This window comes from Oxyura jamaicensis, chromosome 20 (genome assembly GCF_011077185.1).
Source record: "Oxyura jamaicensis isolate SHBP4307 breed ruddy duck chromosome 20, BPBGC_Ojam_1.0, whole genome shotgun sequence".
In the NCBI taxonomy this organism is placed as follows: Eukaryota; Metazoa; Chordata; class Aves; order Anseriformes; family Anatidae; genus Oxyura; species Oxyura jamaicensis.
In genome coordinates, this window is record NC_048912.1 from 2,118,092 (window position 1) to 2,142,800 (window position 24,709).

Sequence of the window (24,709 nt, forward strand, 5' to 3'; positions counted from 1 at the left end):
AGCTAGAGAATAAACCATGCCACCAGAGGCTGCTTGCAACATGTGCTTCGCAAGGGTGTCTTTGCTAGATGCAGCAGCATAGATCTTTAGTCTCAAATTATGGCTATCCTCTCAATACAGAATCACAGAATAGTCTAGGTTGGAAGAGACCTCCAAGATCACCGAGTCCAACCTCTGACCTAACGCTAACAAATCTTCCACTAAACCACATCCCTAAGCTCTACATCTAAACGTCTTTTCAAGACCTCCAGGGATGGTGACTCAACCACTTCCCTGGGCAGCCTATTCCAGTGCCTAACAACCCGTTCAGTAAAGAAGTTCTTCCTAATATCCAGCCTAAACCTCTCCGGCACAACTTTAGCCCATTTCCCCTCGTCCTGTCACCAGGCATGTGGGAGAATAGACCAACTGCCACCTCGCTACAGCCTCCCTTCAGGTACCTGTAGAGTGCAGGTACCAACTCCCTTTCCTAACTTCCATCCTAGGCTTCATCTAAAAGCTTTAAGTGTCTTCTAGCAGCTAATCTAGGTTTCATCTCCTCTGCTTTTGAACTGTGCTACATCATTTGTGCAACTACCAGATATTGTTAATAAGGCTCCTCTACCCTCTGCAAGTTTCTTAACAGAAAGACTGAACTGCCAAGAACAGGCCGTGAGTTCACATTCCAGAGGCATCTCCATCTCTTTTTTTACATGTAGGAGAGAAACTTCTCCTGACTTTATCCATTATGGCACAGACAAGCTAACTCGCACCATCAGCGTGGATCTACCACATGCAGCTTTCTCCCAGGACTGGTCCCTGCCTTTTTTCCGTTGAATCAAGATTCCCCCTGCTCTACATAACTCAACACCAAATTGTCAGTCTTGCTTTTCTTGCAAGAAATAAGCTTGTCTTCGGCATTACCTCTTCTTCCTCTTGTTTCCTTTTCTTTGCTTTCTTTATGTCTTCTGTTTTGATTTTCTTGGGTTTGTACTCAGCACTGTAAGAACAGAGACTAGCTGATGAAAATAATCAACTTTTGAGTATAAAAATAAAATCATACACATACAGAACTTGTGTGCAAGTTCCTAGTATTACTGGCATATTTAACCTCTAAAGAACGTAATTTTGTGCCCTGCTCTATCAGAAGGCTGAAAAATCCCTATCCAGGAGAACAGCCTACAGAAAACAAACAAACACAGGCTGCTGCTGCAAATAATTGTCCAGGAGTTTCACACTGCTGAAGCAAAAATCTTCCTTGAGGAAGAACCCATTCAAGAGCATTAGCAGCCAGCCCGTGATTGCATGGGATGGGATAAATCAGCAAAAGCTTAGTGGCATGTTCCCCTCCAACCCGCTGCCCCTCCTAGTCGTCAGTCTGGGATCTGCCCACAAGGCGCAATTTTTGCATCCCCCACTAGTTTGAACAATAGCAAAATTAACTGCTGGCAAATTCTTAATCTTTCCATTGCAGGCACAAGATGGGAGGTCATGAAAACTTAACAGAAGGCAGCAAATGATTACACAAAAGAAAAGATGTCACACCCGTCTCTCTTGGAAACTGAGAACTACCACATAGGAACAGAATGCCGCTATGGTTAAACTCCTCCAACCCTTTAACTCGAGACCTCTAACAAGGTCACACCATCTGAAAGTTGGACATACATGGATGGTGACAGATCACAGCACGATGGAGCTGCACTTATATTTTACTGGGTGTGCTATTATATATCAAACATCACGTGTATTTTTCTTTTGATTTAGACAAACCCTCAGCATGACCCACAACGCATTTAGAACTTTTTAAAAGGGAATCATGTCAAGCAGTGCATGCAAACCTCCTCCCTACCCTGAACAGGCTGACTGCATTTTCTTCCTCTTGAGCAGTTGTTTCCTGATCCAACAGAAACCACTGCAGCCACTTAGCTAGCATTAATACCTCACTTGTTCAGGTTTAGGCTTTACAGTCTTCATCACTGCCTTTTCTCCATTTACCTTCTGTGTCTTTTTTTCTTTATTATTATTTACTAACACTGCAGTAATTTCCACCACTATCTGCAGAAGCAGATAATGGTGTTTCTCCATAGACAGCACAAATACTACCCTTGCCCTGCTCACAGAAGTTCTCACAGCATAAGGCAACTGGTCTCAGACCTTCAGTCCCACATCTGAACCAGCACATGCTGAATATCTGATATCCTACCTGCTCCCTTAGTGTTCTGCTTTTAAAACTAAAGGCAAGCATTCAAGTCACCAGTACCCAGGCCACTTACTCATCATCTTCTCGAGGTCTCTTCAGTGGTTTGGAGTCCTCTTTAGGAGAAGCATAAAATCCATCATCATCTGGTTCATCTTTAATACGTGGCGGACTACAAAAAGAAATAAAGGTGGTTCTAAACTTCAAACAGCAAGATTCATAGCAACCAGTTTAAGAAATGTAATCTGCAAAAAAGACACGTCCTTCCAGTTCTGGTCTGGGTTGTCTTCCTCAGACCCCAAACACCCGAGGTGCATCATTCTCTGAACTTCCACAGACAGCACAAGGAAGAAGCCTTTCAGCATCTACACATTTGCTATTTCTCAAGCAACGCCGAGATCAATTTCAACAAACAGCTTGGATTTCATTGTTTCTTTGAGGTTCTGAGTAAAAACAACTGCAGCACTTCAAAACCACTGCTGAAATCCATGCATGTGTGTAGTCACATAGGGACGTTAACGTAGTTTCAGCTCAATGTCCTTACTGAGCCTGATAAAAGTAAAAGATCGTCAAGTAGGCAGAGACTTGAAAGCTATTCTCCTGAATGTTTTGCCAACTAAATATTGAGGCATATGAAAAGCAGAGAAGGAAACAAAGATCTGGCAAAGGTAAATTGATTAGTCTATTTTCACTATCCAAACTGCAGGGAAGCAAACAATCCTGTTCCTCTCAAACCACAAGTATTAAATTAGGCTCAACGCTTTCAGCCATAATGTCCCCCAGACACCAGTAATAGCAGAAAAATACAGTGTGAGTGGGAAGAGAGACTCTCTCTTTAAACAAGCTCATTATTTCTAGATTTCACAGAAGCATTTCACTTATCTTCATAAATAAAAAGACATCACAAAGAGTCCAAAATTACATTTTGAAGCACTTAGTGCTACTCTACTCAGGTACAAAAAGACACAGTGCCATCTTGGGCTTTCCTATTCATACTCTATCTGAAATTTCTGTATCAAATTGACTCAGTTTCCAAGTCAACACACGCGTTCTGCGATTGGGTGGAGTGGGAGAAAAAAAGGCAGCATTTTGCTTTGTAGATCACAGACAGCAAGAGACATTCTGGAGTCTTATTTTAGCTGGTAATGTGTCCATGAAGCAGAACAAGACAGTTTGGTCTTTCACAGTTGTAAAGCCACTGCAGTGCTGGCAGATGCAACTCAGAGCAAACAGATCTGTGCTACTGTAAGAAGCCACTTCTGCAGCATCACATATGATCAACTAAGACACGAGTCTGCAGCACGCAGACAGTTGCAAAACATCTGTGGTAAAAGAGATTTGTCCCATTTATTTTCTCTTCCAGGCAGAAACCCAGTAGTGCCGTTTATTAAGCTGTTAGGAATTTTATCTATTTTAATACAGAAACATTTCCCAATGTTTTGCAATAGTGGGAAATAAAGCATGAAAATATTAAAAGGAAGGAGCTGTATGAGCAAGCTGAACCTTGACTTGCATTGTTCCCAAGGTTGTAATATTGCTCTTCCTACCAAGTCTTAAAGAAGAAAATCAAAACCATCTGAACTTGTAAAAGAACATTTCAGCAGGAGAATGAGAAAAATTGCCAGATCTTGGCCTTCCAGAAGGCACAATAGTGATGATTCCTCCAGGCTTTTTTTTTTTTTTTTTTTAAACACAGAAAACACTCAGACCAAAAGAGGGCCCAATTACTTTGACGTGAGAACATCCAACGTCCCTGACAAGGCTAGCACATGCATGAAATTCTGCCAAACGGTAGAGGTTAGAAAGCATTATAAAAATAGTCTCCTGCACCATGGAACACCTAAACATCATTGCTTTATTTCCAGAGTATCCTCCAAAAGGCCTGGAGAGGGCGCCTCTTTCCTGTGCCAAGCATAACTACAGAGTCTGCATTTTTAAACAGGAGTAAGAAAATGAAACGGCTGAGGGCACATTCAAAATGTGGAAAGAACCACTAACAGGCACCGGCTAGACACATGCCTTCTCCCAAACGCTCTGCATCCACAGAACATGGTGAGACAAGAAGGTTTTTTTTTAGTTATTGGTTTTCTAAGTGGACTCAGAACTGGATATGATTGAAAACACATCCTGAAAACAGATATGGACACACACAGACACACCTGTCACACCAGATACATCTCCAGTATGTCAGTGGACCAGATGTACCACCTTAAGAATGTCTAAATCCAGCCACTGGTTAAGTGGCAGATATTAGCTGGTCAAATATTAGGAAAAAATATTTTTCTAACAATTGCTCACTTCAGGATTTTAATAAAGCTATTCAGTGATGGCTGATGCAACACCTAAGTCCATGAAGCTCTGTAAGTAGGAGGAATTTAGCAGACATTACAATTTTCCAGAAGGTACCTCATTTTACATAACCATTTCCCTTACCTGGAAAGGCTTTAGCCTCTAGTCACTTACATGAAAGACACTCTAAGGCAATCTGGACTGCCTTTACAAGGTCCCATCTCCAGAAGACTACTCGCAGGGTTGAAGTACTCATTTTTACAACTACAGAGGTGCTTTCAAGTCCAACTATCAATTTTTCCATGGTTCAATCTGTTCTCAACAGAAATCAACTATTTGATACTTGGACAAAGCCAGCATGTGCAGGCGGACACCAGGTGTCCAACAGCTCCATCTCTAGTTACCAAGTCAGCAGATCAATTACCAGTTCCCTTAGATGGGAAGGATATATCAAAGGGGTCAAAAGCATTCACAATTTTTTCCCCAAGACCATGTGAGAGTAGTCAAAACTGAGCAACTAAGAAGTCAAAAATGCTGCTTTTTTCAGATCATAGACCTTATTTCTTACCTGGAGAAACCATTTTCCTTCTCCTTCTTTATCTTCATATCGCCAGAAGATAATTTCATCTGAAAAACAAAAGAAGCAGGAGCTGATTAGCACTGCCCAGAGCACCTTGTTTTTCCAACATATACCACAGGCAGGATACTTAATCTGCTGAAGGACCCAAAGGGCACCTTTATCCCCTGCAGTCCTGAGAACAACATGATGTGTCAAAGAGCCAACATTTTCTGTATGTACTAGTTGCTTCAGTGTTTTCTGGCCCTTGACTCCCAGCTATGGAAGGAACTGAAGTGCATAATCAGTCCAACATTCAATGCTTGTCTGTCCTCATACAGAAGGAATGAGATTAACAGATTTTTTTTCCTTCCTTGTCTCTGAATTTAAGCTTGGCAAAGTGAAAAATACTAACATGGAAAAATGTAAAACAAGCAGATGCAGCTCCACTGAGGAGCTGTTTCCATTCCCAATACCTGCAGATAAAGCCCTTGTATCTTCTCATCTAGCACTCCACAAAACACACCTCTCTCTAGTCATCAGTGTTGGGATACCTCTCTCCAGGTTAATAAAAACTCTGAGGCCACATGCACCCCACTGACTTTTCACCATTCAGCAGTATAAACCAGAACCACGCTCTCATCTGTGTCCCGCGGGAGACACCTACCTTCTCTTCCTTTCTCTTCTCCTTGTCTTTATCTTTGTGTTTGTCTTTGTGTTTCTCTGAGCTGCCATCTTTGTGTTTGGTTTTCTCCTTGTCTTTGTGTTTCTTTTCCGAGGAATCTTTGTGCTCACTGCAAGACAAGAGCGTATGCTTGGGGACACTCGAAGCAATGTAAGCAACACACTGAACCCCCAGTGGTAAAAAGAGAGCCCACATCGTTACCAACCCCAAAACGTAAGTGATAGCCTGAACAGGAAGATCCAACCCAGCCTCCTGCTACGTCTTCCATTTTCCTCAGGAGGAAGAGGAACACGCCACAAAACCACAGCCACCACTTCCCATCAGGAAAACCCCAGTCAGCCCGGACTGCCACTGAAATCTACAACTGCTACGCTTGAAGTAGTACAAAGCTTCAGGTTGAATTCCCACCGTCTGCTTTTCTTCTTTACGTCCACATAAAAGGTCACTGCAATAGAGCTGTCCATCCTGTCAATGCCCATGTGAGCTTTTGTTCCGACAACAAGTTTAACAGCCCTCATCTCTGGAACCAAGAGAAAATCGCTGATCTCTACTGTTCTCCAACAGATGGGAAAACCAGAGCGAACAGGATATGCCGTGTCCTTGTGTTTATGCAAAGTCAAACAGAAAAGGCAGGAATAATGCCGCAGTCCTCACTCGGAGCTGTTTCAGCAGCTGGGCCCCAGAAGCACCGCAGCAGTCCCCTGGCTCCCAGGCCGGGCCGGGGCCGGACACCCTCCGGAGGAGCTCTGCTAGGGCTCAGCCTGACATGACAGCACTGCATGTCTAATGCCCCAAGTCGGAAAGGAGGAAAAAGATACCCCCAAGGAAAATGAAATGGAGGTACTTTTTAAATTCAGTTTCACCCCTTTCTGATTTCTGAGACATTTGGGTAAATTCAGATGCATTTTCCAACGTTCCCCATCAACCAGAAAGCAAGCTAGGAAACATCCCTGCTTACAAATGGAAACGAGTTTCTTGTGGAATGACTGGTTGGAGCCGGAGAATGAGGAAATGCTCTCACCATACCCACGGTACAAATTGTAAGGACTGAGCACGTGGCTCAGTCGCACTGCTGCAGAAGCCCAACAACAAGCCTGTCAGTTCCATGTGCCGCCAATACACACCCGTATACATGGCTGGGCGCACTCCGGCAGCACTGCGGGCTCAAGCAAGCCACAGGCACAGGGGAAACTGGGCTCTCTTCTGCTGGACATGGTTAGGCACCAAGCAAGCTGCCTTCCTCGCGCTGGCAGTTCACACTCCTCCACACACTTGCATCTGACAGCACGCTCCATCCCTGCTGCTCTCTGGGACACTCTGCTTCTCCTTCAGCAGACGCAATTTAATGCAAAGCTGAACCAGAAGCAGGCAGCTTCCTTATTTTGGTTATCTCAACACTGAAGTGAAGCCTGAACCAACCTGGGAGAATACAGCCCGGGGAAACAGCAAGCCTGGAATGCCAGGGGGAGGTTTAAAGACAGATTTCAAGTCTTGTTTCTATAAAAAAACAGACTGCAGGAGGCTTGGATGTTTGATGCCTACAGAAAGCAAGCAGCATGTTAACCAGCTCCCTTAATGCTTGCGTGTGACTAAGAGGAAGGCAACCAGTCACAAACACGTCAGCCCACACCCAGCCGCAGTTTAAAGTCCAGCCCTAAAGTTCAGAACCTCACGTAACACCAGCACAAATGGCCCTGAACCGACAAAAGGTTTCAATTATTCAAGCTTCGGGTAGCACATATTCCAATAAATACACGCTGGCCTTCCAAACCCAGGTGGATAAAGTAAGAAAATTAATCTCTAGAGGAAATCAGTACATTCACATACTGTGTTGCATCAAAAGAGATCAGTAGGAAGAGAAACCAGTTTCATTTTTAACTCTCTAGCAACTTCTCTTTATACTACATATAAAACCAAAGTGAAATGCCTGAACATTAAAAGGCCTCTGGCACTCTAGAAATTCTTGCAGACAGACGCAGAGCACCACATGTTGGCTGTGAGTGAAGGTTCAACAACTGCAGACTATTCTTACCCAGCAGATCGTGTTATGTACACAGTGTGATCAAGACATGCAAGTACATACAGAACATCCTGACACTGAACCTCAGAAATCCAGGAGATGCCTGCTACCCTCGCTCAGATTAGACGTTCCAGTTTCTTTATCCTGTTTATTCATCGGTATCTCAGACTCGAGATACCCATTTCGTTCTTCCTTTGCTTCAACTAGACTCACTGAGCAACTGAAAGCACAAAACCCCACGGGTGTTGGCAATCTTTTTGCAACTCCAAAGTCTGGAAATTCTGACCTGACACCTTGTGCTGTTATCTGTATGCAAGACAGGCACCTCGTTCAGCAGAGATTAAAGTATTTCAATTACAAACGTGTACCATCATACAGAGGAAAAACAAAAACAAAGAAACACGGGGCTTAGATCCATCTTGCTTTCTGAAAGTCTGCTTACATCTCCTTTTTGACACTTCATTGTTCTTATTTGGTATTTAAATTCTACTTGCAATAACATGTTCTCCTCTGTCAACAGTTTGCACCTCCAAAGCACAGCATCCACTGCCATCAATGGGGTTAGCTCTCTAGGGTACAGTTCATGTGCCTGTTGCTAGGGAATATGGAATAGAAAGATATTTTTTTAAAAAGGTAAGTTTTCAGAAGCACCATATTCATTCTCACTGGCAGCCAAAAGCACTAGCTTTCAGTGTGCTGAGTAGAGCCCAGGAAGTACACAAAACGTGACTAAAAGCAGATTAATAGATGGCAATCTACACCTGCAAAGCTAAAACTGAAAAAGGCAGAAAATCCCATTGGCCTAGAAAAGCAGTGACAGTCTTTACGTGTGCTGAATGCTTACACGCTACTGCTGGAAGAAAAAAGTGCTAAAAACTTTTGGTTGCTTCAGTAGAAACCTGACTGATGCCCCTGTTGAGCGGGCCACCATCACGGCCACCGCTGAAAAGCAGTGTGCAGTCTAAAGCTAACAGTTACCATCGCTGGAGTCAGAAGCAAGGAGGCTGGATTCCTGCTTCCGTCTGTCCTCTTTTTTTTTTCTTTCTTAAATAAATCACAAGACCATCCTTCCTCTTTGCTTTGCAGCAAGCTCCGAAGCAGATTTCTCACTGAAGCAACATGGGCTCAGATAACCCAAGATAAGTCGTTCTCTGGTTTCACTCCGCAGCTTCGTTTTCAAAACAACAGCGTTGGTGGCCAGACCTGAGGCCCCGGCCCTGGTGTGCGGCTGGAAGAAATTCCCCAGGTGACACGGAGAGATGAAGGCATGTGCTGCTCTTCCCTGGGAGAGCCTGAAATCTGCGTCTCTTGATAAAGCTCGTTTGGGAACGCACTGACAACAAAGTCATCAACCAACAATCCTAAAAAAAATAAGTTATTTTTCTCCAAAATCAAAGCAAGTTTGTCACATAGCAACTTCAGCCAGCAAGCTGAGCAGCTTTGGTCTTTCAGTTAGCTAAGACACTTCTGCGAGCCTCCAGGGGAACACAATTTAACCACCACACTAATCTCGAAAGAAAAGAGAAGGCAACAGGATGCCATCCTTACCCTAAAGAAGGGGCTTTAGCCTTCCATCAGAAAGCTATTTCCAGACATCCTCAAAGCTATTATTAGGAGGGATTGGGAACAATTTAAAGATCCGAAGTCTGTCTTCCTTGCCAATTCAAAATTGGAGGAAAAATCTCACTTTTCTTTAAAAGCAAACAAACAGAACTGAACAAAAGGGGCTCGATACCACAGGCACGCAGGTGTTTTTTATCCTGAATCCCTGTCCCAGAGCGCTGAGGATTCTTTGCTGCACGCACCTTTCTGCCAACAAACCAGCTTCGAGTCACCCAAGTAGGACAGCAAAACCCCCAGAAGACAGGAAATTTCACTGCACGTGAGCCTGACGAGAGGACAGCTGCTGACAACACGCTTGTTCCCGCGCTGTTTCAGAAATGCCCAGCCTCGCTGGCAACACCAGTCCTTCCTTTGCACCCTGGCCATTACAACTGAACCACTGCAACAGCACTCCGAGTTCTGCATGTCTGGCAGTGCTTAATGCTGACAACCTGCTCCACTTGTTATTTTTAACATAAAGTACAAGCGAGGTGGATACCGTACCGCCACCACGGTGCGGCAGAACCAGGGGTTGCATCACCCAGGGACATCCCATGGCACTGGCGCAGCTCAGACAAAGGGCAGGCAGGTAGCAGTGCATCTCCTAGCGCACTGCAGCCTTTTTCTAGCACGCTGCCTCAGAGTTTTAGCGTGAACAAGGGCATTGGAAGGCCTTGGAGCTTTCAGGCTGACGTGCACAAGGCAATAAAGCTACCAGAAGCAACCCTCTCCCCTGCAAGTACAGCTGCGGTGCCCGGCGAGGATGCCCGCAGGAAGGCAGGAGAGGGAGGGAGAGCAGGCACCTGGCAGCAGCTGCTTGGGCTGCGACCACTCGGGAAAGCCGCGAGTGGAAAGTGCTTCCAAAGAGCAGCAGATGTGCTGCTCACAGCTTCCTTCTCCAAACTAAACAGCTTCGCCGTAATTCAACGCCGCATTCTTCAGGTGCCATTTATGTACGTTAATAATCCCTTCCCAGGCCCTCTTCCATTCCAGCTTCCAAATCACAAGCTGGAAAGGATGCTTTATCTAAAGCGTCTCTTATTTCTCCTCTCTCATTTTCTCAGCTGTAATTAGCTTGTGGCTGAGAAGCTGCTACTAGCAAGCAGCAGAGCCTGCCGCAAGCAGAGCTCCGCTTGCCTCCTCGCTAACTGCTGCAGCACAACTGAAGCGTAAAATAAAAGGAAGCTGTGATTTTAGCTAAATCTAAAACCACAAAGGGACAAAGCCTACGTTACGCGGCCCATGCCTCCTCTGACGTAGCATGGTACTAATGGAAAAATGGGCTCACGTGCAGACTAACGCATACCAAGGTCTGGCTGGCTGTGCGGGGAGAGTTTCAGGAGCAGGAGGCACCCCAGCAAAGGACAAGTTTTCAGCTGCCTTGCAGTGTTTAGCGCTCGCTGCTAGAGAGCCGTCGTATGGTATTACAGGGCATGAGCACATGAGCCTCGGCAGTTCTGCTGGGATTTCAGCAATATGGTAAAAATCTGAAGCCACTTTTTCCCAGAGCTGGAGTCTTTCCTTCGGTGCTCACAGATAAGAGATCAAGCTTTCAGCAAGGGGAACGAGATAAAAAGCTGCATTAATCAATAGGTGATAAAAATATTCGGCAGTCACACACCACTAGCACACTGAGATGAGGAGCAGGCATAGCAACTACTTCCTATGTCTGTGCTAGAAAATCAGGTACACCGTTAAATGAAAAAGCAGAGATTTTGGCTACTAGAAGGGATCATGTTAGAGAGCTAATGGAGGTCACCTCTGCACTCGAGGGGGAGAAAAACCAAAGCACCCACACTAGGGGAACAGGGGCGCTGAAACCCTAGGTCAGATCTCTCTGCCCCTTCATGTCCCAGCTGCACACAGTCCTTGCTGTTCAGGATCATGTAATAAATCAGTCAGGAGGTGTGTGAGATGCCAGAACTGAGATTTATTTTCATTCACCACGAGCAAATGCCTTGGATCTGTTTTTCCTAGCAAAACCACAAAACTCAGAAGATGCCAGTGAAGATCAGGTCTATAAATCCCGTATGTTCCCTGCTTCTGTTCATCTCAAGCTGTGATCACAGGAGATTTTGTAAACGAAGGGAATGTGCAATCTGACAGAGGATTTTTTCCTGCAGCTCAGATGCCTGTCACACTGACAGCAGGGATCAGCGCTGCGAGAGGAGCCTCTTTACTCCCATTCACTGTCACAGCCGTTCCTGCACGGCGCAGGCCACGCTCCACGCAAAGCCCAAGACACCCAGCAGAAAGACACTCATTACTGTGAACACTTCGAAACCAATCTCTTACACGCCTTGGCTTCAAAGGAGCCATTATTTCATTATGGTACACGGTCTCCTCGTTTGAAACGCTCGTCTCCCAGAGATCAGAAACCTACTGCCACATCAGACTTGTTTCATTCTATTTTTTTCACTACTGACATTTCTATTTAATGAATGCGTGTAAGATCTTCTTTGGGGGATCAGGAAATAAAGGGTTGAGAAAAGGAACAAAAGAAAACACTTTGCTTGATAGTGATTGCTTGGTAACGATGTGGAATTACTCTGAGTTTTGTTTTATGGGCATTACACTTTCTTGGAGGGTGAAAGATCTTTGAGAAGACCCTCATGAGGCTCTCCCAGTTCACTACAGCTACAAGGAAGTGATTAGGATACAGGAGTGTCATCTTGTGAGTGGGAATGGAAGAAAGCAAGAAGCAACATTAGGAAGTTCCACATCCCAGTCCACATGCTTCTGCCATGAAATTAAGATAATCTATTTTAGGTATTTCTGGGATTTATCTTGACAGCGTAGATCCTTCCTTCAAAGTCTGGATACAGGAAACTTTTATTTGGGAGTTTTTCTGCCTTCTTGATGTAGGTTTTACCTCAAAAACCTTGTTTTAGTACCAGGCAGGAGATGAAATGGTGAAACTACCGCAGACAGACATTAAAATGATCTGCTTTGGATGCAACCAGACAAGGCTCTAAAACTGCAAATGAGGCGCGACGCAACACCAAACTCAGAAAGCAGGCAGGGGATGCTGCACAGTGGTACAAACCCGAGTTTCTCCAGCAGCAACGGCTTGGATTTCTGCTAACACACAGCTCAACCTCGGTAAGAGCTAAAAAAGGTACAGAACATCTCCTGCAATATAAAAACTGATGACTTCAAGCACAGAATGGAATTTCTCAAGATTTAAGTGCAATTCTATTCATCTAAGACATTTTTCTAAAAGATTCATTTTCAGTGTTAGCTGGAGGTTTGTATCAAATGCCGTAAGAACTCCCTGTACAGGTAGAAACCATTGGGAAATGCCACATTCTTGGTGGGATTGTAAGTTTTGTCTGATTTCTAGTGGAGTAACAGCTATTTTCACTCACATTTCATTGCCAAATGCAAAACGTAGGGCTATTGGGATTCTCATTAGCAGGGCAGAGCCTCTCAGAGCCTAACAGCCACTGCCTCTGCTCACCTGCTGTGCTTTACATCTTCCTCCAAGAAGCACTCTGTCTTGTTACATCACAGCAAAGACAACCCTTTAGACGGGACAATTCTCCAGTATTCCCCTGCAAAGCAGCTTCCTCCCCTCCAATTGCTGGTAAAAATCAAAAGCTATTAAAAATGGCAAAGTGATCAATAGTCCCCTTAACCTGCTCATTGCAAGCTGTCTGCTTAGCAGTAAGATAGCGAGAGGCGCCTGGCAGTCATTGAAACGATTCCCAACAATTTCACACCAGTCACACAGTCACAGAGGCCATCCTAAAACCCAGACTTCTCATTTACTCCTGGTTCTGTCCAAGGAAGTGGTTTTGTACAGCAACTGTATTAACAGAGCCGTAACCGAAGCTCATAGAGGGGTATGTGCAGGACCAGCAGGAGTTTCAGGATGGATGCTCTTGGTTTTTGCCCCCTCCCAGGTTCACGTTCTGTTTAACCACCCCAAGTTTTGTGTTAGGATGAAACTCCGCATTTTCAAAGACAGGACTTCTAACTGTACACTTGTGCAGCTCGCTCCAGTCCTTCCCCATCCTGTCCAGTAACTCACTCGTCTGCCCTCTGCCATCCTTGGAGTCTCACCTTCCACATCAACACCTGGCAGTCATCAGGCCACAAGAACATGCTCCATCCAGGTCCTTCCAGAAGCTCCCCTCTAAGTAATTCCATGCTCATCACAGATCGTCCTCTACCCCCATGCTGGGAGCTGTTGGGCAATCTCCTCCATAAGCCAATTGTTCCCTAACTCTAACCCTTAGAGGCACAGCTTAATATTCATGGAATTACATGCATGACAGCTGAATCAAAAGACTCGGAGAGGAAGTGCTTAAATTTCAATTATGGGGTCAGTTATCTCTAAAAGGTTTGTTAGAAGACAGCTGGGCTTGCATCGCCAGTGGCCACATGCCTCGTGCACGACTGAGCACGAATGGGGCAGTGCAGATCTTAGAAGGATCCCGCAGGATGGATCCAACAGGAGCACTGCACACGTTTCTGTGTACGTTATCTTCCCTGAATGACACCTCCGTGATTCAGCAGTCCAACACATTAATTTTTAAGGTGTCAGTTTTAAAATGCAGGGAACACTATAGAAAAATGTTGCAAGCTGTGCACTCAGCCTGGGGAACCCACCCTGTGCGGCGGCATAAGGGGCAAGGCAACATCACGTAATCTCTTCCCAAAATACGCCTCAAAGAACAACCCTGCAACACATGCATTCAGTCATGTTATCCACACAGGTGCGTCCTTTTATGAAACAAAAAATGCAGTGCATTGTGCTCAAAGAGCAACCCAATATTTAAATAACTGGAAGCTTTAAGCGCAGTGTCTAGAAAAGTGCTACATTTCTTAAAGGGACTTCAAGGCAGTGCAGAAGGGAGGGAGGAATTACTTCAAGATAAAGAATGTTTACCTACCAGCTCATGACAAAGCTACAACTCACGCAACACATTAGCCATTCTTATCTCCTTTTTAATGTTTTGTTATTTATTATTTACACAATTAGCACTGGGCAGCTTCAACTTACAAGCCATAATTAGTTGGTGAAAAATATTTCTTCCAGTTAAAAATATCTTTCCACCTCCTACGCAGAGAAAGCCAAATCATTAATGAATTCTGGAAGTTTGAAAGGATCGTGCTTACATTACTCCTTACAAAAGAATGTACTTTGCTAAGATTGCAGGAGAATGGTTTCCAAGTGAAGCAATAAACACTTGGAAATGTGAGGCAAAAATCAGTTTTGGGGCACATGCTTGAATATAAGATAAATCAGAAAACAAAGCAATAGAGATATATGAGGAAAAAAAAAAGTGCAAACAATGTGTCCAAAGCATTCAGTCTTTGCCACGGAAGCCAGTAAATGCTGCAACTTAATTTGCCTACATTTTTTTTTTTGCTGTCATCCATTTGTGAAGAAGAAACTAAAGAAAGCTATACAACTTCTTAAAAGGTCACAGAAAAAGTGTGACCCCAATAAAACAAACCCACTGGTCAGCACACACATTTTTTTCTTTGCTTCTTAATAGAAATTGTTAGTGCAGACTACTCATGAGGTTTTAGTTTGTGTTGTCACATTTGCACAGCCATTAGTTAATAACATTTCCTTGGCCATAACAAACACTCCCTGCCATTCACCAAGTGCTGGGACAGAAACTTACCCTCCAGTGCCTGATTTGCAAATGCTCAATGTAGACTCCGTGGCACTTGCATGTCAGGGGTTACAACTAGGGAAGCTTCTCTGTGTAACGTTCTGTGTGTGACGTCCTGTGTAACGTCCAGCTGCCCCACGCCCCACACTGTAATACCAAGTCACCAAGGACAGACCTGCATATCCTGGTTCTTATAATTCACAGCTTAAGTTAGGAGATAGACTGGACTGTGGAACCCACCTCCGCTGCAAGTCCCCCCATCACCACAGAGCAAACAAATGCTTATCTTATGTTCAGTGTGGATGATATTGCAGGTGAGTCCCAGACAGTGGCAGTGTAGTCGTCATTCAGACCAGACAAACCAGCAGGCAACCCTTCCAGATTTATCAGTTAACCCAGCAGCTGAGACGTGCTCATAATGCCTGGCAAATGTAAAAAGGATTGCCCCACAAGCTGCCTGACAGCGCTGAGATAGTCGGTCATTATAGGAAAAGGCCAAGGACATTGCCATCACTCCAGGGGACCATTCTTTCAGATGCTACTAATTATTAGGAGGCTGAGTAGTCACATCGGGTTCATCTATGCTAAAACAGCGGGGTTTACAGCAACACTTATGAGTGCTCCATGTTTCTGACAAACAATTGCAAACACACAAAAGATTACAAGCAAAATTCATCAGTCTCCATGAAGATGAGGTTAAACTAGTTTTCATCTTCAGTCACACCATGCTACAATAATCTTTTATACAAAAATATTGGATCCCATTTGCAAGATGCACGGCTTAAGCTACCCATATAGAAATGCATGCAATTACATAATTTGGACTTTAATCATCTACACTCGAAAATTCTAAGACTGCATGAGCAACAGAGGTTTAGCCTACAAGGGTTTGGTCATTTTTTTCCTCACCTATTACTGTGCTTGGACTTTTCCCGGTCTTTTTCCTTGTCCTTCTTGTGCTCTTTGTGCCGGTGTTCTCGGTCTTTGTGTTTATCTTTGTGTTTGTGAGAATCTGCAAGCAGAGAGGCAAAAAAATATAAGCAATGAAGTTGGGAGAAAACTCCATGCCTCCCTCACGAACCTCTGCATGTTTCCCCACCCCATTCCAGTATTTCGTGAGATGCAAAATTTGTAACAAAAATCTTAGTTTTCAGAGGTCCTAAATGGATTCATTGTTCCTGCAGGACAAGTTAATTTACCTTGGCAACAGCTGCATTTATATGGTCCTTAGTTCAATGATCTTTAAAACCTTTACAGATCCTGAAGAAACACGACCCGTTTTGTTAAATAGTTAAGTATGGCTATAGCAAGTTGAATCTTTCTGCATAGGTGGGAAACCTAGCTTCCTCTGCCTGTCAATATCTCATGTCAAATAGATTACAAGGATACAGAAACCGAGCGTACATAAAGCTGAAACGTTAGGCTTGCTGGATCTAAAATGCAGTCACTACTTCCACAAGTATCTAGTCTAGACAAAGAGCACCAACGCTCCCCCTCCCCCCCAAAAATCGTCTTATTTTTATGCCCACATGGCATGACAGGCACACAGCGAGGGAAAGATCAAATGATGAGGGAAGAGGAAAAGATGGAGGAAGGAAAACAGACAGGGAACTCTCTCCTCATGCCGTCTCCTGCAGGAGACACTAGGAGACACTTACCTCCCTTCCATAACAGAGCCCAGACAGTGCAACGGGAGAGCTGTAATGAGCACACGCTGGTGGAAACCCACCTACACAGGTCAGGACTGGTCCAATTTAAGTGACGAGTCAGAAATAGGAGATGGCACTCGAGTGAGTGTACACAAACACTGTAATTTTAGTGGTATCAATTTCTACTTCCAGTAACATTTTCCATCCTCGGTGACAACTGCACCATGCAATGAACGAGGAGGTCCTTCCAAAGCACCAAAGAGAACAAGATCCGCCAAAGCGAAAGCACAACAGAGCTGGAATTTTAACTAAGCACTGACAAGCGTTTTTAGGCCCATAAATGTTTTTTGTAAGTAGATCAGGAAGGAGCTGAGGCTGAATTAGCACCTCAAACCCAGGACAAAAGGCACAAGCACCTACAGTCAAGGTCACTCCTGTAACCCATGCCAAAACACTCCCCTCAACTTCTCTCTCTTTTTTATTTTTTATACACATTTCTCATGCAACTAAAATTAAATAGCTCTTCAGGATACCTAAAAGGCTGTGATGACTTTGGCAACTGCTTTCGGATAACAGTGCCAGCACTTCCACCACGGATCTTGGATGTAAGGTAGTAATGATTAATCGATTGTAAAGATGTTAACATGCCTCTAAAAAGGCGACTGCCCCCATACGAGAATAGGAAACTGCAACAGAAGGAGTTTGAGATTTCCACAGTCACAAGGGAAATGCATTGCAGAGCCAGGAACTGCCTCATCCTCCACGTCTTTTGCCGCAAGTTGATTTTTCTCCTTACCTGACACCAGTGCTTACAAACTCAAAATATTCAACCGGTTTTTGTGGGGAGCCCCCCAGTCACACATTCCCACAGATCGCAACCTGCTGCTGCCCTAACTTCAGGTGTTGCTTTCAGACACCTGCAGTAAAACAGCACAAACCAACACACCAATGCTGACGTTGAAGCCTCCAACTTGCCTTCTGCCTCGATCCTCCTGAACTTGGCAACGCTTCCCGGTGCTGCCCTATGCACCATATATACATTTGAAGAGCAAGACTGAATCTTCTGTCCTTTGATACCCAGGTATGTGGCAGGATTTGTGCAACATTTGGCAAAAACACCTCAGAGCTTGCCAGTACCCAAACAACAAAACCTATTTCCCAGCAGTCTCTAACGAACCGTGCGGGGACCGGACACCTCCGCTCTCTGAAGTGCCACGAAGCAATTTCTTGGTACCCTTCTCCTTCCCACCAGGACAACACACGTTTCACTGGCAAAAGTGTTTTCGCAGCACATTTCACACTTCAGATTCTTCAGTTTAGCCAGGAGCTGGAAGTTCAGGCTGTTTGCAAACTGCCTGCATTTTATTCCACAGAGTTTACTCCCCAGTTCCTAAAGCACCGGCTGAAGCGAACAGCCATCTATTGACACTTGATGAGTAGGTAAATCACTAGAAAAACATCACGATGCTATACATAGAAATACGCACACTCATTTTACAACATACTCAATTTTTTTCTAACAGCAACTGGATGGAAAATATGTGCAACTCTCTTCAGAGCTTAGAGCCACGTGATCATTTTTTGCAAAACCCCACGAAACAGAACAGTCTTTTCCTTTCATCTCCAGATGCCCTCCCAACTGACTTGTGCTTCCCAGCTGAAATTAGCCTTTGCTTTTGAGAAGTAGTTCTAGGGCCATGCCCACGGAGTCACTGGAGTCCAGCAATCCTCTGCTCTGCTTACAATAACTCATTAGTTTCAGGCAATGCAAGCTTGGTACAGGAGTGAAAAAAAAAAAAAAAAAAAAAAAAAAAAGTTAAACTAGCTCTGCTTGGTGGCATTTGTCTTCCCTAGCTTCCCATTGCTGAAAGACTTCTGGCAGGAAGGCCTTTTTATGGAGGTATTCTGGCTAAAAGGCATGCCACAGCGGTGGGGAACAGGAGGTTGTGTGCCTGGTCTCGCAAGCAGACATGTACCGGGCCTCTCAACACACCGGACAACACCTGAAATTCAGTACTTCCATGCAGCGTACTACCTCCCAGACACAGCTCCTAAGAATTAAATTACTCTGGAGTATTTGCCTAGCACTCAGACTCGATGCTGTTGCTTTCTGACACTACACCATAAGGTAGGTTAAGACTGAGAATTTCTAAAGCTTTTATTAAATAATCTTGAGCTGACACATGAACATCACCAGAAGGCATTAAAGCTCTCCGTTTTTTTTTCTTTTTATTTTTTTTGAGGGTGGAGCTGAATGTAGTTCAGGAGACTGGATTACTAAAAAGGACACAATGGCACGTCATGTATTTTTTTTCCAGACAGGCTTTATCTAGCAGACCAAATTGATGGTTATTTGGTGGCTGACAAAACAAGTTCAGCTATTCCAGTTTGCGTCCCCACATCACAGAAACCAGTATGACATCCTCTCCACCACGTTACACAGGCAGCAGAAAACTGAATTTAGAATGAAACTTTAGGACACAATGGAGCTCCTCACACCAAACCTCATTAATACAGAAGCAATTAATGGAAATGCTCATGACTACAGTCTGTAATGTATCTTCTTTAATGTGCTTAGCGTACCAATTCCTAGAAGAATCCTTCAGCCTCCAGTAGCTCTCCCCCATCTTGCAGCCGACTAACAGCTGACTAGATCCAGCCTCACGTGAGCTGGACTGAGGTCAGACACTATCACACACATTTACATTTGTTTCCTGCCTTTTATGTCTTTCCTTATGTCTGCTCCCTCTCATGCTAAACAAGGAGATAAATACGACTGCCTCTCCAGCAGCATTAGCAGACTCCGCTATCTACTGCGAGCAAAGTTCAAATGCCCAAACGCCCGTGTGACATTTAAAGGATTTCAGAAGTCAATGAGTCTCTCCAGCATCAAGGTTACAGTAGGGACAGGGGTTACGCTCACTGGGCAGGGATCCACCACCCTTAAGGCTCTCCCTTTGGTATCCACTAACCCAAACAGAGCGTTTGGCATCTCTTCTGTTCTAGAGAGCTTGATGTCTCTGGCACTGGATGCCTGTCTGTTAATGCTGAGCCTGGTATGTCTCCAAAAGATTACCACAGTCCCCCTGCTATTCCTGCCTTTCCCTCTGTACCTCCAACAATCACGAGCAGCTCTGCATTTTTGTATGTTGATTCATCTTTGAACTCTGTTTAATTACAAGGACGCCTGATCTAGGGATGGGAAATTCTAAGCACTTTTGGTCTGTGGCCCTGTTGTCGTTGTCCCCCCCCCCCCCCCCGCCCCGGGGAAAGGCTGAGTCATAACCCTATTTGCAATACTTGTATACACGTATTACTGGAACAGTGCAGTTTTACTCTTTATCCAGGAACAGAGCTGTAAAAGGCCAGGCATGTATTTAACTACAGCACGACGAGAAGAGCTGCAGGAAGAGAAAGCCCTCCTGCAGCGGGCAGTCGGCACCTGGGGAGGCAGCGTGCCAGCAGCCTCCTCCTCAATGGGACTGACCCCGGCCTGAAGGGGCTGGGCTGGCCACAAAACCAACGTACGGGGAGCTATACTCTTCTAATTCATATGAAAAAATCGTTTGCTTTTAAAATCCTTTTGAGCACTCTTCTCTCCCCGCTCCCCCAATAAAGTTTACTTACATATCAAGGGAAGCAGGCCTACTCCTTACATTAATATTTCAGTTTTTGTGGCAACATTTCTAATTAAACCCTGAAATTGCACAGAGGGACATAGGTTCTTGTACAACAGATCAGTGCAGCTAGTATGTGCAGCTAGATCTGGGAGAATATCGTTGGCAGTTTGCTTTAGAATCATCTTTTTAAGCGCTGAAAAAAGGATAAGAGCAACAATCTGGCCCTTCTCATTTCTCTTAAATGAAGTGAGATAGCTGGCAAATTAACACCTGGTAACTCCAATTCCTCATCAACAGTAGCTTTTTTAGATAAATCTATTAGCCTTCCGTATTTGCCATCTTTGGGTTCACGTTCTTGTAATCTTTTTCAAGTACAATTTGAATACCTTATCAACCTGCTTACAGGCAGGTTTCTGGCAACACTTCTTTTGTTATATTTTGGTAAGTTTTGGGGATAAGGGATTTTTGCATTTTCCTTCTGGTTCCAGCAATACCCCACTTGTTTCTCTTCATTAGACAGCCTAGAAATACCTCAACTAGTAAGTATACTGATATTTTGTCTGTTCAAAGCACCACCTACACTGATGTCCAGAATGGCATTTTAAGCTTACTTGATTCTTGGGACTGAAATCTGTCTCCAAATCTGAAAACACAGTATGAAGAAAAGGGGGAAAGTCACACTGCCATGTCAAAAACAACAAAAAAAAAAACACACATTTTTAACTACTTGGAACTTCCATGACACTTCTACTTTAGCAAATGGGCTGAAATTTCTGCTCCAAGTTCAGTGCCTTGATAGTAGTTACAGGTTACAAGAGAAACATACAAGCTTTTAAGGCTTTATCAGAATCATTGGTATATATGAGTTTGGTGTGCTTTCTATTACTGGGACTTTTATCCATCTTAAACTTGAAGCACAAGCAAGAAATCCATTGCAATTGCAATAGAGGATGTATTTTGTTACAGAAGGGTGACTGTATGTATGCAACTTTTCAGTCTCTTCTCTGGAAAGGGGAAGCAAGTCTTAAAAAAAAAAAAAAAAAAAAAAAAAAAAAAAAAAAAAACCTTCAGTTCCACTGCTAAATTATGCAGCTGAAAGAGTTAATTCAGTAACACTGGATTAGTTTCAAAAACTGGTCAAACCAAATTCTTCTCAAGAGCTGTCCTCACCTGAGAAATTGGTGGTCTCTTTACAGCTGAAACACCTCTTAGACCATTTACTTCACAACTACAGCATTTTTACAGTTTAGCCTAATTTCCTTCTCACTTGTTGTGACATAAAAGTAAGCAAAGCAAAAAGACCCCGTATGACCTCAATGAAACAATTTCACAGATTTTTCTCCTCCTCCCAGGCTCTTCTCAGAAGCAGTCATCTTGAAGTGTAGATGATCAGAAAAAGGCCTCTTACCTTCAAGTTTTACAAGTCAAATTTTACCATTTGTTACCATTTATTTTGCTAAATCATATTACTTCTGAGTTCTAATTTCCCATATGTGGGATATAAAAGACTACCATTTGATTCATTAAGGTTCAGTTGGTTAAATGATGCCTGGAAGGGCTGTGAATGCTCAAACACGTGAACGTAGTTCAATGTGTCTAAAACACTCTACATATTCCTGGCAAAGAACATGTACTTTTGCCTCAGGCATCTGATCACAACAGTTTAGCGTTGGAGCAACTTTGACAACATATAGATTACACTTGCAAGTAGAAAGATTGTAACGTTCAGTCAATATCAAAGATCTTTAACATGAATAGTGATGTGATTGGCAGGTTACCTAAGCAAACAACTGCAATCCCACGTGTGTAAAGGTTGCTTTGTGAGGCTCTGGTCAATTTATAAACCATTCATCTGAGAAAGGAGCTACTGTGTGGAGATGCAGGAACCCATTTGAAGAACTCATACAGCTCACATGGGCAGCTATACGCAGAAAGCAGGACAGTCTGAGGCACAGGGGATGGGCATCCTCTCCGTCAGATAGGTTATGGCTTTGGACAAGTCACTTGAATTTACATTTTTGATTTACAATTTCAAAAAGGCACATACAATAATCCCTCCTGATCAATCACTGACTGTCCTGAGTTGGAAGGGACCCACCAGGATCATCAAATCCAGCTCCTGGCTCCTCACAGGGCCACCCAAAAATCAGACCATGTGTCTGAGAGTGTTGTCCAAATGCTTCTTGAACTGTGGCAGGCTTGGTGCCGTGACCACTGCCCTGGGCAGCCTGCCCCAGTGCCCGATCACCCTCTGGGTGAAGACCTTTCCCTAACACCCAGCCTGACCCTCCTCTGTCCCAGCTCCATGCTGTTCCCTTGGGTCCTGTCGCTGTCCCCAGAGAGCAGAGCTCAGCGCCTGCCCCTCTGCTCCCCTCGTGAGGGAGCTGCAGGCTGCCATGAGGCCTCCCCTCGGCCTGCTCTGCCCGGGGCTGAACAAACCCAGGGACCTCAGCCACTTCTCATCCAACTTGCCTTCCAGACCCTTCACCATCTTTGTAGCCCCCCCTAGGAGGCTCTTTAATAGTTTTAAGTCCTTTGTGTTTTGTGGCACCCAAAACTACACACAGTGCTCGAGGCAAGGTCGCACTGGTGTGGAGCAGAGCAGGAGAATCCCTTCCCTCGCCTGGCTAGCCATGCCGTGCCTGAGGCACCCCAGGACAGGGTTGGACTTTTAGGCTGCTGGGGCATGCTCCCAATTCATATTCAGTTTGGCATTGACCAGAAACCCCAGATCCCTTTCTGTGGGGCTGCTCTCCAGCCTCTCGTCCTCATCTACATGTACAGCCAGGGTTGCCCCATCCCAGGTGCTGAATCTGGCACTTGGTCTTGTTAAACTTCATGCAATTAGTGATTGCCCAGCTCTTTTAATTTGTCAAGATCTCTCTGCAAGGCCATAGACCACTGTGGAAGAGCTTTATATTTTTCTACAACGTTTGTATTGAATTTGGAGGAAGTCACAGTATGATCACGGTGTTCCAGTAATTGATTACACTGTTTCTGGTCTTTGTTTAAATGGATTGTCATTGCTGTAGCTGAAAAAAAGGAGAAGAAAACCTATTGTACAGAAAACAGAATTGCATCCAGGTATCAGGGATCTGTATGCAGCCAGAAGTCTCAAAAGCAGCAAAAAACATACCCAGAAGGTGTTTTACAGACAGATGATAGTATTGTGGATGATACTCTGGAACAGAAAACCATAATCTAAAATAAACTTCCCATGTGAAACTGGATAAGTCACTTACTGGCCTAATGGCCCTATTTACGCAACTACAGAATACACATAAAACATTTACCCTGGAAAGGTATTGCAGGTCTGTTTGCTACGCTGTTTTATTTCTCCAAGCTGGCTGCAAAATATTTGGAGTCCTGAAATGAGAGTGACTAAAACATTGAGACCATGATTTGAGACCCCCATAGCCATTACCTCGATCAGAGTAATTCACCAGAACGTCATCATCTGCTCTAACTGAAATACAGTTTGGGCAAGCAATACTTCCTAAGCCTGATGTTCAGTGAAAGAAGCAGGACTGGGTGTTCAGTTTGTGCCAAGAAAGGAGAGAAACCACTACAACAGCAAAACAAGATTGCTGGGCTTCCAATTCCTCATTTTGAGTGCCATAATTAAAAGAACATGTACACCTTTCAAAATCAACTTCACGTGCAATCCTTTACCTACAGTGTTGAAAGGCATCTCTGCAATCAACACTGCTTCAGATTCCCTCTGGCCTGTTGTGTATTTGTATGTATTTTATTATTTACACAATAATATTTTGCATTTTATTATTACACAGATGTACCTGTACAATACAGACAGCCTATTCTGACTCTAAATAGATATCAAAGCTATTTCTAAATACTCATAACCCTTTCTGAAGTCAAATTCAAATGAAGTACAGTTGTTGTGCTATCACAAACTTACTTTGCTTCAGGCATATCATTGGATCAGGTGCACCAGTCCAGGGAGGCTGACACTTTCTTAACAATGCTTAAAGAATCCTCTCCATTTTCCTTGATAAACTATAGTAAGACACGTATTTTATGCTTTACTGCCAAACATCTAAATCAATTTTGACTAAACACAAGTGGAAAGCAGCTCTTGGTTGGAAGCTTCACATACTCATCATTTATTTTCCAAATGTACAAGGGAAAAAAATAGAAGAAAGAGACAAGAAAGCTTCATTGCGAAGAGAGTCTGGAAAAGTACAACAGAATAAGCAAACAGTTCATCCTAAGGCAGTAACTTTAATAATAAACTGACTCCAGGGAAGTGCATTCTCCCTTTTCCAAGGGTTCAAATTAAGACATATATCAACACTGAGTAGATTTGAGTCAAACTCTTTTCCTGGGTAGTTCTTCCAAGACAAGAACTGCTGCAACCTCCTCTCCTGTTCACGAAGGAGTCCAACAAGCAAACGTCTGAGCCAGAACCAACCACACACTACTTGGTATCCTACAGTTCTGTTTTCTTAAAGCCTGAAAACT

At 44.0% G+C, this 24,709-nt stretch overlaps 1 protein-coding gene across 1 annotated transcript in view; it reads right to left on the reverse strand.

Annotated features, from left to right (window-relative positions):
• The window catches only part of TOP1 (DNA topoisomerase I), a 66,877-nt gene that overhangs the window by 20,357 nt on the left and 21,811 nt on the right, over nucleotides 1-24,709 (reverse strand). The window contains exons 3-7 of the mRNA XM_035343834.1: nucleotides 15,868-15,970; nucleotides 5,689-5,815; nucleotides 5,034-5,092; nucleotides 2,253-2,348; nucleotides 904-979 (exon numbers count right to left, since the gene is read on the reverse strand). Of these exons, the coding sequence (XP_035199725.1) occupies nucleotides 904-979; nucleotides 2,253-2,348; nucleotides 5,034-5,092; nucleotides 5,689-5,815; nucleotides 15,868-15,970 (461 nt within the window). The remainder of the gene's footprint in view (nucleotides 1-903; nucleotides 980-2,252; nucleotides 2,349-5,033; nucleotides 5,093-5,688; nucleotides 5,816-15,867; nucleotides 15,971-24,709) is intronic.